Here is a 14,131-nt window from a genome sequence, read left to right on the forward strand (position 1 = left end):
TTTTACTTGGAGATAATTTTGAAATTTTTTAAAATTTAAAAACTCCAAAAAACTGTTTTTCAAAATTTTCACTCGATCACTCACAAAAATTCAAAACAACCCAAAATTGTATTCATGTCCAAACACAATTCTAGCTTTCAAATACTATTTTCGCTTAATTTTTTTTATTACTTTTTTTTTTATTGAAATTTTACGATTCTTATGTCGAAATGCCCAATTAGAAACTACATTGGAAAAGGTAACAATTTATACAAGTCTTTAGTTGACCTGTATTCGCTAAAACCCCTTTCCCGTACTAATAATGTGCGTGAAATGAATTCCAAAAACTTTAGGAATCCACTTCTTTATTTTTCTCTCTCTAATTTGTTTACTTCCTCATCAAAATTTAGCGATTCAAGGCTATAGCTATTCCAATTCAAAGTTTTCCTAGCACCCACCTCAATGTCAAATTCAAACGCACCCAATAAACAATGGCGCAATTGGTTGCCTCTCTTCGTTGCCCTAGTGGTTATAGCAGAGTTTTCTTTTCTGGTTCGACTCGACGTGGCTGAAAAAGCCAACTCTTGGGCCGACTCGTTTTATCAGTTCACCACGGCGTCTTGGTCCACCTCTAAACTGTCTGCTGACCACGGCGACGTTGAGGAGGTCCAGTTGGGTGTTTTGAGTGGTGAGTTATTGAGTGGTGACTTTGATCAGGGCTTCGTACCTGGGAGTTGCGAGGAATGGTTGGAAAAGGAAGATTCTGTGGCTTATTCGAGGGATTTTGATAATGAACCAATTTTTGTTCATGGGCCTGGACAGGTTATAACCACTTCTATTTATGACTGAATTTTATGAAGAATTAACCCAAATAGCCGTCCACCAACTGCTTAAACTAAAATTAGCCGGTAGAGGTATAATATATGCATAATTTATGTATTATATGTGTATAATGAACGTATAATGGCTAAAAAACGTAAAAAATGAATATGACCAGCTATTTATGTAAAGATCCCTATTGAATATTGATATAATTGGACTTACTAGTTCGGGATTGAGCCATAGTCGTATTTTTTTTTTCCGTCCGTTGTTTGTGGCATGCCTAAATCTCTTTTAATGTGTTTATTTATTTTTGTGGATTTTATCGTTATTCCTAGTGTTAGATAATCCTTAAATACAGGGTATTGAAATATTATGGACCCAAATAGAGCATTTATGATATTGAGGATTCATACAGCCGACTCCAGCTAGTTTGGGATAGAGGCGTGGTAGTAGTAGTAGTAGTTGTTGATGTTGCAAAAAAATGTATTGGCATCTTAGTATGCGTAAGGTGCATGGTTGATTTCAGGCTTTTGACTATTATTGTAGCTGGGTCATAGCAAGAGAGGTTTGCTTATTGATGGATTTTAGTTTTTTAGCCTCGTTTGCCGTGACATATTAATAAGTGCTAGAGTTTCTAATCCCTTTATTCAAAAATGGGGAAAGAGTAGAGGAGCATTGTGAATTTTCATATTAATTGCCTTTCGGAGCATATATTCGTTCAGCAATTTATTTCATCACAAAAATAACGCGCTAATGGAATGATCAGAAATCAATTTATCATAATGCAAATACGGCCTCTTATTGTTCTTGGTCTCGCATGCTATTCAATTGTGTGTTTGAATGTTTAATTGTTAGGCATTACTTATCTCTGACTTTATGAATGTCCTGCCCTATACGGAATTCTGATCTCTATTCAATCACTATATAGGAATTGAAATCCTGTTCCATAGGATGTAAGTTTGGAACAGATTCCGATAAGAAGCCTGATGCGGCATTTCGGCTACCACAACAAGCTGGCACAGCTAGTGTGCTACGGTCGATGGAGTCAGCTCAATACTATGCAGAGAACAACATTACTTTGGCACGACGGTGGGTAAGCACATTGTGAAAGAAGTCTTAATTCATTCCCTGCCTTTATTGGCAATTTTCTTTTTAAAATTTGTTGTCATTCTCTTTCATATTTATCACATTTAAGTTATGTATTGCTATTAGTTTTAGATAAGAACTTTTGCATTATAAGTATATTGGCAGCTATAGGTCCTTGTCCAAAATTTTGCCATAGACAAGATATTTGAAAACTGATGACATGAATTATTTCCCTTTAGGCACTAAATATATTTCCTGTAGTAAATAGCTAAGATTCACCTTGACTGAATCATCGCTGACCCTGCTTTTTGTCGTTTTAATCTGGCTGGGTTCCTTTCTCTATTTCGTCATTCCGTTAGGGCAAAAAATAGGAACTCTGTTTTTCAATCGGGGAGTTTTGGGGATGGAGTGGACCACCAACCATACTTATTGAAGCTAATTTAGAGCTAAAGATGTTAAAGTACGTTTTTGATAAGTCATAATGTGAATGTACTAGCTTTGGATATTTGACCGCACAAATCAAACTAGAACTTAGTTTCGACATGGTATAAGTCAAACTCTTCCTATTTTACTTATATAGAAGTTCTTCTCCTTTTGTTTACTTTATAAAGGGTATAAGATGATAAATATATTGTCTACTCTTGGGGGTCTTTGGGTATGCTAAATGAGCTAAGAGGTGATTAGAACTCTAGCAAGGATTGTCATGATGTATTAAGGACATGATCAGAACCCATGTTCAGTGTTTGCACAGGGTTATGCACCAACTAATGGTCAATGAGCACATCTAATCTAGTTTAATATTTGAGTTGTTATTGGATTGACTTTTCAATATCAATAAACCATTGGTCAAATTTCATGATATTTTACTGAGCCATCTGTAATATGATGTCCAACCATGCCTATTCAACAAAATGAAAATTTTAAAACTTACGGAATTAGTTGAGCGCCACCAGATACTTAAAGCTATGCCAACTGCGTCTACCAGAAGCTTAAAGACAAAGTTGAGTAAGAGCACAGTTTTTGATGTGTGGATTAGGTGCATGTCACAAGTTCGAACCCTGTAACAGACAAAGTCCTAGTATTTAAGTGGAGAAGGGTAGATGGTTGGGCGTATTATCCACCGAGTTTCGAACCGTGCGTCACTAGCCCTTAGGGATTTCGGTTATCAACAACAACAAAATACCCAATAACTTCCCACAAGTGGGGTCTGGCGCCCACAAGTGGGGTCTGGCGAGGATAAGATGTACGCAGCCTTACCCTTACCCTGGAAGGGCAGAGACGCTGTTTTCGATTTTAGGTATCATAAAATTTTTAAAAAAAAAAAAAGTTGAAACACAAAGCTAATTTTTCTATCACAAAAATCTTTGAATTTCATTGTAGTTGAGATTTTGGCATCACCTTGCTTAAAAAATTAGCTTAGCATATAGACCTAGATATTTAAAGCTATGCCAGTTGCCATGATAGAGTTTAAAATTACCCTGGTTAGTTGGTTAGTGCTCTTCGTTACATTGAGTCACAAGATTAATTTATGAAGCCAAAGTTCTTAAGGACCATGGCGTGGTTGAGATTTAAACTTTGCATAAGCTTGCTAACCTATTTTATTTTTTCCACTCACATACCAGAAGGGGATATGATGTTGTAATGACAACAAGCCTCTCTTCAGATGTTCCTGTTGGATATTTCTCTTGGGCTGAGTATGATATCATGGCTCCAGTACAACCTAAAACAGAGAATGCCTTAGCAGCCGCTTTCATTTCTAATTGTGGTGCTCGCAACTTCCGCTTGCAAGCTTTAGAAGCCCTTGAAAGGGCAAATATCAGAATTGATTCTTATGGCAGTTGTCATCATAACAGGGATGGAAGAGGTTAGTATATCTCAATTATCCAAACTTACTGAAGGATTAGAGGATAGAATATGGATGGTGCATTTTTAAGCAGTGCCACTAGGGAGCTAATTCTTGTCCATAGAGTAGTATTATGGATTTGATTGACTCTTCCTCGGGTGTCACACCTTCCTCCAGAAGACAGGATTCTACTACCAGTGCAAACCTTATTTTTTTTCTCCTGGCTAACGTGAGCATGCATGTCGTTTTTTTAGTGATTCGAATTTATGCTAGTCCGATGATTGCTTGTCAATGGATTATTTTGCTCTTTTTCTTGTTTAAAATTTGAGTTTCAATTATGCCACCTGATAAGAATAAAGTTGGAATACAACATTCATTTAAGTAGTTCGATTTCATTCTGAGGAAGTCAGGCTGAAATTTGTTGGAAAGAGACGTATAGTGAGAAAAAATGTTGTGGACAAATCATCTTTCTGGATGCCGTGTATCTTATACATGCAATTGGTTTAGGTTTGCACTAATATCCAATTGAATTGTGTTACTTGTCAATAAAAAATTTCCTATCAAATCTAACTTCTGGTCTCTGTTCTCAATCTGATGGCAGTTGACAAAGTGGAAGCACTGAAGCGGTACAAGTTTAGCTTGGCTTTTGAGAATTCTAATGAGGAGGACTATGTAACTGAAAAATTCTTTCAGTCTCTGGTAGCTGGTAATCACATTTGTTTTTTCTTATTGGGTTTGTAGACTTGGATTTTCAGAGTTGAGAGCATCTATTATTTTAGCTCAGTCCCTCCCTTAACATGATAGATACATTTGTTCCTAGTTGTATTTGATGTGGTTTTGGTTAGATATTCTGTGTTTACTAGCAGACCTTGGAATTGTAGTATCTAAAGCGTACAATTATTTGTAGAAGTTTCAGGAAGGACAAAATTCTGAGTTCTGATAAATTCTTGATACATTCAACAATGTTTTGGATCTAGACTTGCATTTCTGTAGAATGCACAATGTGCTCTACACTGAGATGGCTCGAATATTTTTGGAATTTTGTTGAGATGATTTTGGGGGTATCGTCTTAGTTGAGCATTTTCTTTATGCTCTAAGACTAAATTCTCTTTTTCGAGGTCTATCCCATGTTTAAGATTTTGACAATTTTATTAGTTCAGGATTGAGATTTAAGGTTTCAATTTGCTGATAAAAGTAAGTCTATAAAACTTGTAGGATCAATCCCTGTGGTGGTTGGTGCTCCAAACATCCAAGACTTTGCTCCTTCTCCTAATTCAGTTTTACACATTAAAGAGATAAAAGATGCTGAATCAATTGCCAATACCATGAAGTACCTTGCTCAAAACCCTATTGCATACAATGAGTCATTAAGGTATGCATCAATAAAAGTTATTGTTGTTGTTGTTGTTGTCATTGTTGTTCTCCAGTTGTTTACTTGATAATGGGATGGTACTCTTCTTAATAGTTCGAATTCCTGTCGTTGCAATTATACACTGTCCAAATCTCTCTTTTTTTAAAGCCATTTGGTGCCTTTTGAAAATAGTATTACAAAGAAAATATTACAGACCCATTTCACTAAAAGGTTTTCACTACTGTATTTCCAGTTTTGACCAATTTATATATAGATATTGCCTTTTGATGTTAGGTGGATAACTGAATTGAACGAGAACACAATGGATCTCTCTGTTTTTCTGTAATTACAAGCAACTTCTTCCCTTTCAAGATTTTACTTAATATTTCTTAAATTTACTGGACATCTAACAAATGATTTGCTTTAATTTTCAGGTGGAAGTTTGAGGGCCCATCTGATGCCTTCAAAGCCCTGGTTGATATGGCAGCAGTTCATTCATCTTGTCGTTTGTGCATCTTCTTGGCAAGTAGGATCCGGGAAAGAGAAGAGCAGAGTCCAAAATTTATGAAGCGTCCCTGCAAATGTACTAGAGGGACTGAAACTGTCTATCATGTATATGTACGTGAAAGAGGGAGGTTTGAGATGGATTCCATTTTCTTAAGGTATTTTCATTCTCCAGTTACTGAATTCTGACCATGAATGTCTAAGCAAATTTTCTCTGACTTGTTAAAAAGAATATCAAAGCATATTTTCTGAATATGTTCGAGGCAGATATGCATCTACTTTTTCCTATCAGTTCAACTGCTTTTATATTATTATTATTATTATTATTCCTTTCAGCTTCGTTTGCTGTTGTTTTGCACTCAATCACTCAGTGAATGACAATTTTTGAGATATGTTCTCCAGAATTCTACCAGACAAAGAATAATATTTTAGATTTCTATATCGTGAAATCTTCTGTGCTTTTCCTTTAATTCATTGGGGATGGGGTAGACTCTCTCTGTCCACATGTCTGTGGTCTTGTCCAAGACACTTGTAAAGTTATCATCTGCTTATATCTTTCTCTTTCCCTCTTACCAAGCTGCGTGATTATTCTCATGTTGAAGAGCTAAAAGTAGAACCCGAGAGTTTGCACCTTCTGCTCGCCCTTCCAGTCTCCTCCATCTGTACAACTGTGAGGTCAAATAGTTATGCTTTTTTATCCTACAGATTCCAACAAGTAAAGCTGAAAGTGGAGCTCTCATTTACAATGAATGCATGTGAAATACATGATATCTCGCAAGAGTTGATAGTCTAAGGGGTTGAAAAGTGTTTCAACATGAAAAGAGGAAAAGAGATTTGTGGTTGGATAACACCATAGAGACACTATCAATCTGTGTATAATCATTTCTGATTGATTCGTAGGCTGAAGCAGGAAGATCCTGAAAGTTGTTGTAGTGGGTAGTTGCTTCTGAATTTCTCGGAGTAAAGAAACTAAAGAAAAGGAAATTGAACCCTTTTCATTTGAATTTTCGAAAATTCTTCCATTTTTCTATGGGTACTTCCTGCACCGCCATTATATCTTTTGAATTCTGTCCTGGAATTCTCCTCCTGTTAGATTGCAAAGCATCCTCTCTTTTGTTTAATGTTTTCTTGTCATAGCTTTCCTTATCTTTCTGATATAAACTTTGAATCACCCTAATTTCTGTATCTGTGCAGATCGAGTAATTTGTCTTTAAAGGCGTTTGAATCTGCTATCCTCTCGAGGTTCAAGTCTGTTAAACATGTTCCTGTTTGGAAGGAGGAAAGACCTCAAGTACTACGCGGTGATGATGAACTCAAACTTTACAAAGTATATCCTGTTGGCTTGACACAGAGACAAGCAGTGTTTTCCTTCAGATTCAACGGGGATACTGAGTTTAAGAATTACATTCAAAGCCACCCATGTGCAAAATTTGAAGCCATATTCGTATAGTTAGGAGTTCGAAATTTTGCTAGTGACAGAGTTGCAGGCAAATGTGTAACTCTCATTCTCTCCCCGTGTTATCATTGTCTTACATCATTCTGGCTTGGATCTTCCCCTATTGATGTAACCACAGAGTCAAGATGTGATGGTTACAGAGGGTGAAATCCCATATTTGGTGTAAAATTATTATCCTTCACATTTTCAAGCGTCAAGGAGGCTCAAGAAGGATCAGATTTTGCCTTGTATCGATATGCCTACAAAGCAGTTTAAGTTCTATGCACTGACAACATAAAAGATTTTGAAGTGCGGTGGGGGAATTTACCAAGCTGATGGTTTAGCTGAGAATTGTAGTTTAGTTCAGACTGAAGATTAGTGTTACAGGTATTGATAACGGTGGGAACTTTTGCAAGGGTATTCCTTTTAATATATTGGTTATCAAAAGTATATGTTTCTGCAACATACTGAGTCTGTTATCTCCAGTCCAACCATCGATTACATCCTCTTTGCTCAAGCAGATCAAGTTACTGTTGGAAATTGATATTTATAAAGCTGATATTTGCTTCCCTGTATTAGCAAAAAGACTAGAAACTTTTAACATCTTGAAATCCTCAATCTCAACTCTATTCAAGGCAATTAATGAACATAATCAAATAACGATGTCAACAAAGCATGGTGTGTACCTAGAACTACCCAGACATAAGCATGAATAGTAGCTATGTACGGGCTCTCGTCACCTCGTGCATACGTAGCTCCCCCACAATTTGAAACACATATTAATTAAATTCACCTATGGGGTCAATTCCCTTTTACAAGGTTAGAAAAGAGACTTACCTCGCCTCAAAACCCACTTTCCGGTCTAAGATTATGCTCAAACCCTCAATTCGGTGCCGAACAATCCAAAAATAATCAAATAGTATATAAACTAATCAATATATGTTCAAAAGTTCATATTACAACTATTGAAGTGATTACTCAACCCTAAATGTAAGGTTCCTAAAATTCACCCCCGGGTCCACGTGCCCAGATTCCGGAAATTTTCGAAGAAAGTTGTTGCCCATAACCCCATGAACTCAAATATATGATTTTCACTAAATTCCATAACCAATTTCGTGATTAAATCTCATTTTTATCAAAAACCTACGTTTTCATCTAAACCCTTGATTTCACCAATTTTTACATGTTAATCTACCCATAATCTATGTATTTAACTCATGTTGTATAGAAATTACTTACCTCAAAGTGCTAGGTAAAAACCCCCTTCCAAGAGCTTCAGAAATCGCCCAAGAGTTGAAAGAAAATGAGTTAAATGGCGTAAGTCCCGCATTTAATACGTTGTGCACAGGCTTCAGATGTCGCATTTGCAACACCTGGTTCGCAAATGCGACAAAAAAAATCCCAAATGCAAACCTCGGCCTTTGCTGCCAAGGTCGCAAATGTGGCCAACGAGTCGCAAATTGTGACCAAAGTGTCGCAAACGCGAACACTGCCCCAGGTCAGGCTCCATCGCAATTGCAAAGCCTTCCTCGCAAATGCGAACAAATTCTCGCATTTGCGAAACCTGCAGCACCAGCAATAGAACACCAGAAAACTGAAGTCTTTTCCCATCCTTCCGAACATCCGAAACTCACTCGAGCCCTCGAGGCTCCACACCAAATACCCACACAAGTCTAACAAAATCATATGAACTTGCTCGCGCCATCAAAACACTGAAATAACATCAAAAACTACTAATCGGATGCCAAAATGCATGGATTAACTCGTGAACTCAAAAACTTTTAAAAACACTTCCGGGCGTCTGATTCCTATCAAATCAACTCGGAATGACGCCAAATATTGCGTGCAAGTCTTAAATAACATTACGGAACTATTCCCGATCTCGGAATCCCAACCTCGATATCGCCAAAACCTACTCCAAACTAAATTTAAAGAACTTCAAAAACCTTCATAGAACCAACTTTCATTATTAGGCGCCGAAATGCTCCCAGGTCATCCCAAACCCTATTCGAGCATACGCCCAAGTCCAAAATCATCATACGAATTTATCGGAACCGTCAAATCCCGATTCCGAGGTCGTTTACTCAAAACGTTGACCGAAGTCAAACTTAGCCTTTTAAGGCCAACTTAAGGAACCAAGTGTTCCAATTTCAAGCCGAATTCTTCTGAATCCCAAACTAACCATCCCCGCAAGTCATAAAACAGTAAAAGCACATATGGAGAGTCTTATTTAGGAAAACGAGGTTCTAAAAGGCTAAACGACCGATCGGAATTTCAAATCTTTTAAATTGCTATGCCAAAATAGTGGTCTCCTAAACTCGTCCCAACACTTAAAAGAAAAGGAAATAAAATTCAATTAGATGACCATCTTTCTCAACAAAATAAAGTTAATAAAAGCCCTCTTAGCTACTCCAAGCCTTCCAGTTGTGTGGGGTCTAATGTTTAATTCGATCAAAAAGGACTTTTTATTAAAATAATCAATCACTTTGCATATACATATACGATCTAGAAGCTCAAAAGAACCAATAATCAACTTCTGACCTAGTAAATAGAATTTTGGGAATTTAAGAACCCTCTTTCATTGGAATAGCTCTCCTAAATTAGATGAGTAACTAAGAAAGAGTGTATGTTAATCTCTGATCTCTTGCATAAGATTAGGAAGACAGTCTTTGAAAGAAACCGATGATGACGTATCTTGAAAACAATAAAGTGCATTTCAAGAATTTTAACGTGTAGAAAGTTTAGTTTATGTAATGCACATCTCTTAGTCCTCTTAATTTGTCAGCATATATTTTTCCAAAGTGCTCATCATTGTTATGATTCATATTCGATATCTCTGCAACTTCTCTATCCCCTGAATATTTTTCTAAGGATTGAAGCTTGAATTACATGTTTAATTTTTGTAGCCAAAATTAAGAATACAAATCTGAACTTTTGTTAGGGAATTCTTTTACAGTTGCAGAAGCATAAATATCCAAAACATAGAATACATCTGAATAAGAAACAAAAACTGAAAAATAAGGAGTCATACCATGATTTTAAGCAGCAGAAGAGGAATTATGCTCAAAAATCGAAAAATTCATTTTGGTTTCTCTTGACTCAGTAAGATGTATAGAAACGAAAATATCTAGTATCTTGAAATATGTAAAAATAAGACTTTTCTAGTTGATCACAAATTTAACAAGCTACTACCAACTTGGGAACCCATAATAACTTCCCTAAGCAGAGCAGAATGTGGAAAATTTAAGAGGATCGGAAGAAAAAGGCAACATTAGTCACTAATTTCAGCCATGAAACTGGAAAGTGCGAAGAAAACTGGAAAAAATTAAGGCAAAAATTGAAAGAAAAGCATAATCGAAATTAAATGTAACACCGAACTGAGAACACGAAAAGAACTGAAAGAGTAGTCTTTGGACGTTTAAACGATCATGCAAATTAAAATGTATAAAGTGAATGCCAAAGAATATTGAAGAGAGAGTTAGGCAGAAACACTGCAACAACAGCCATGGATTTCAGCTATACATTCGAAAGTTTGAAGAGAGCTAGAAGAAGATTTGGGAAAACATTAAAGAAAAGCATACCTTACATGTCGAGAAGATGAAGAGAAGTGAAATAGTAGTATGAAATTGATGAAGATTGTTGGAATAAGAGAAGAGCAGCTTTGCATCAGATTTTTGGAATGAGAAAGATGAGAGAAGGATAAAATTACCATTTTAATAGAGACACTTAAATTATTATTCTACCGCACACTTCCCAAAGTAAACCAGCAGGAACTTAATAAGATTAAAGAAAGATGTAAAGCTAGCTAACTAACTAAAACCATCAAAATATGAAAAACAGAACAAAAAGGGAGGGTATATATGTGTGTCCATACTTAATTGGTTTAAATACGAGAATCAAACAAAACTACTCCTAATATTTACTTGATTTGGTATGTGTACCTGGCGTTGCATTTGGTTTGATATTCCATTAGTAAGAAAAATCTAGTGTTGTGTTGCGGAAGCCAAATGTATATAGTGTGAATAAGTCACAATTACTATACCAAAAATTATGACAGCCACCAAATAATAAATAAGACAATAAAGCAACAATAAAGGGAATACAAGAATTTACGAGGTTCGGCTAATTTTGCCTACTCCTCGGACACAACCAATAATTTATTCCACTCCAAAAATACAAGTGAAATAATACTAAAGAGAGAAGATACAAATGTCTTAAACAGATGAGAAGGCAAATGAGAGGTGTGTTTAAATCCTAAACATTAAGCCTTCTTTTATAGGGGGAAAATCCCCCCAACTTTTGTTTTCCCACCGATGTGGGACAAACATTTTGTCAAATTCAACAAATCTCCACCTTGGCAAAATTCCACATCTTCAATTTTCTCTCAATAACAAATTTGGTTGTGTCTTCATCTTCAATCTTCAGTGTTCAACAATGTTGATCAAATCCAAACAATGTTGAAACTTGATCGCAGTCACCACCTTTGTCAGCATATCAGTAGGATTCTCCGTAGTATGAATTTTCTTCACTGTGACTCCACCTTCTTCTATGATTTCTCGTACAAAATGATACCGAACATCAATGTGCTTCGTCCTTGCATGATAAACTTGGTTCTTCGCTAATTGAATAGCACTTTGACTATCACAAAAAATTGTGATACCTTTTTGTTCAACACCAAGCTCCTTTAGCAATCCTTGAAGCCAAATTGCCTCTTTCACAGCCTCTGTAATAGCCATGTACTCTGCCTCTGTTGTAGACAAAGCAACTGTTGACTGCAAAGTAGACTTCCAACTAACTGGTGCCTTTGCAAAAGTAAACACATAACCAGTAGTTGATCTTCGTTTGTCCAGATCACCCGCAAAATCTGAGTCACAATATCCAACTACAGACTGATTGTCTTCCTGCTCAAAAACTAACCCGACATCTACAGTATTATGAATATACCGTAGAATCCACTTCATAGCTTGCCAATGCTCCTTCCCTGGATTGTGCATATATCTACTAATAACTCCAACAGCTTGTGAAATGTCAGGCCTTGTGCAAACCATTCCATACATCAAGCTACCAACAGCATTTGCGTATGGTACCTTTGACATATACTTTCGTTCAACTTCATCCATTGGCGACATAGTAGTACTTAGCTTAAAATGGGAAGCAAGTGGAGTACTAACTGGCTTAGTCTTGTCATCTATGCCAAAACGTTGAAGTACTCTCTTCAAATATTCCTTTTGAGATAAACAGAGTTTCTTTGAACGTCTATCTCTAATTATCTCCATGCCAAGAATTTTCTTTGCCTCACCCAAATCCTTCATCTCGAACTCCTTCTTCAGTTGAATCTTCAACTTATCAATTTCTTCCAAATTCTTGGAAGCTATCAACATATCATCAACATATAGGAGAAGATATACAAAGGAACCATCTTTAAGCTTGTGCAAATACACACAATGATCGTATTTGCTTCTCTTGTACCCTTGCCGCAACATAAACTCGTCAAATCGCTTGTACCATTGTCTAGAAGATTGTTTCAATCCGTACAACGATTTTTCAAGTTTGCACACCATATTTTCTTTTCCAACAACTTTGAATCCTTCTGGCTGAGTCATGTAGATTTCCTCCTCCAAGTTTCCATGTAAAAACGCAGTTTTTATATCCATCTGAACTAGTTCCAAATCCAATTGTGCTACCAAAGCCAACATAATTCTAATGGAGGAATGTTTTACAACTGGAGAAAACACTTCATTGTAATCAATTCCCTCCTTTTGAGCATATCCTTTGGCCACCAATCTTGCTTTGTAGCGAACATCTACTTGGTTAGGAAATCCTTCCTTCTTTGCAAATACCCATTTGCACCCAATTGCTTTCTTTCTCGTCGGGAGATTGGCCAATCTCCATGTATGATTCTGATGAAGGGACTGTATTTCATCATTCATGGCAATCCTCCACTTATCTTCTTCTGAACTTTGGACAACGTCTTTATAAGTAGTAGGAACATCATCAGCTACAATTGAGGTTGCACAAGCAACCGTCTCTATGAGACGAACAGGTTTCGTTATTGTTCTTTTTGTCCTGCTGGTTGCTATTGATTCAAGTTGTTGTTGAGGTTCCTGAGTTGGAATCTCCTCTACTGGCTCTCCTTCTAGAGGATAATCTTCATTTGTTTCCTCCTCTGCTTCTTGTGTAGGAAAAATAAATTTTCCCTCAAACTCCACCTGCTTAGAAGCACCTTCATTTTGTTTGGTATCTTCTGTTACCTTATTTACCATAGCAGATTCATCAAAGGTAACATCCCTGCTGAATATTACTTTCTTTGTCATAGGACACCATAAGCGATATCCTTTGACTCCAGAAGTAATTCCCATAAAAATAGCCTTCTTTGCCCTTGGATCCAATTTTGACTCCATCACATGATAATATGCAGTTGAGCCAAACACGTGCAAAGAGTTATAATCTATAGCAGGTTTTCCATACCATTTTTCAAATGGTGTCTTGCCATTAATAGCAGTAGATGGTAAGCGATTAATGAGGTGGCATGCATATGTAATTGCCTCAGCCCAAAATTCTTTGCCCAAGCCAGCATTGGACAACATACACCGTACCTTCTCCAGCAAGGTCCGGTTCATACGTTCTGCCACTCCATTTTGTTGTGGTGTATGTCTAACAGTGAAATGTCGGACGATGCCATCATTTTCACAGACCTTATTGAAATGATCACTTTTGTATTCACCTCCATTGTCTGTGCGAATACACTTGATCCTCTTGCCTGTTTGATTCTCCACCATCGTCTTCCATTTGAGAAAAATTCCCAACACTTCATCTTTGCTCTTCATTGTATACACCCATACTCTTCGGGAAAAATCATCAACAAAGGTTACAAAATAGTGCTTCCCACCCAATGAAGGTGTTTTGGAAGGACCCCAAACATCAGAGTGTACATAATCCAAAATGCCTTTAGTATTATGGATCGCTGTACCAAATTTAACCCTTGTCTGTTTCCCTTTGACACAATGCTCACAAAACTCCAAGTTGCAAGCCTTTACTCCTTTTAACAATCCTTGATCTGATAGAGTTTTCAAGGATTTTCCTCCAGCATGTCCCAAGCGCATGTGCCATA

General features: G+C 36.8%; 1 protein-coding gene across 1 annotated transcript; it reads left to right on the top strand.

The window, feature by feature from the left end:
- The first annotated feature begins 274 nt into the window (after positions 1-274).
- LOC107830046 (glycoprotein 3-alpha-L-fucosyltransferase A) lies at positions 275-7,587 on the top strand. Its single transcript, XM_016657530.2, has 7 exons — positions 275-801; positions 1,730-1,890; positions 3,510-3,751; positions 4,332-4,436; positions 4,946-5,102; positions 5,516-5,743; positions 6,780-7,587. Exons 1-7 carry the CDS (start codon positions 442-444, stop codon positions 7,033-7,035), a joined length of 1,509 nt encoding a protein of 502 aa, XP_016513016.1. The 5' UTR covers positions 275-441; the 3' UTR covers positions 7,036-7,587.
- The last annotated feature ends 6,544 nt before the right edge of the window (positions 7,588-14,131 follow it).

This window comes from Nicotiana tabacum, chromosome 7 (assembly GCF_000715075.1).
Source record: "Nicotiana tabacum cultivar K326 chromosome 7, ASM71507v2, whole genome shotgun sequence".
NCBI classification, from domain to species: domain Eukaryota; kingdom Viridiplantae; phylum Streptophyta; class Magnoliopsida; order Solanales; family Solanaceae; genus Nicotiana; species Nicotiana tabacum.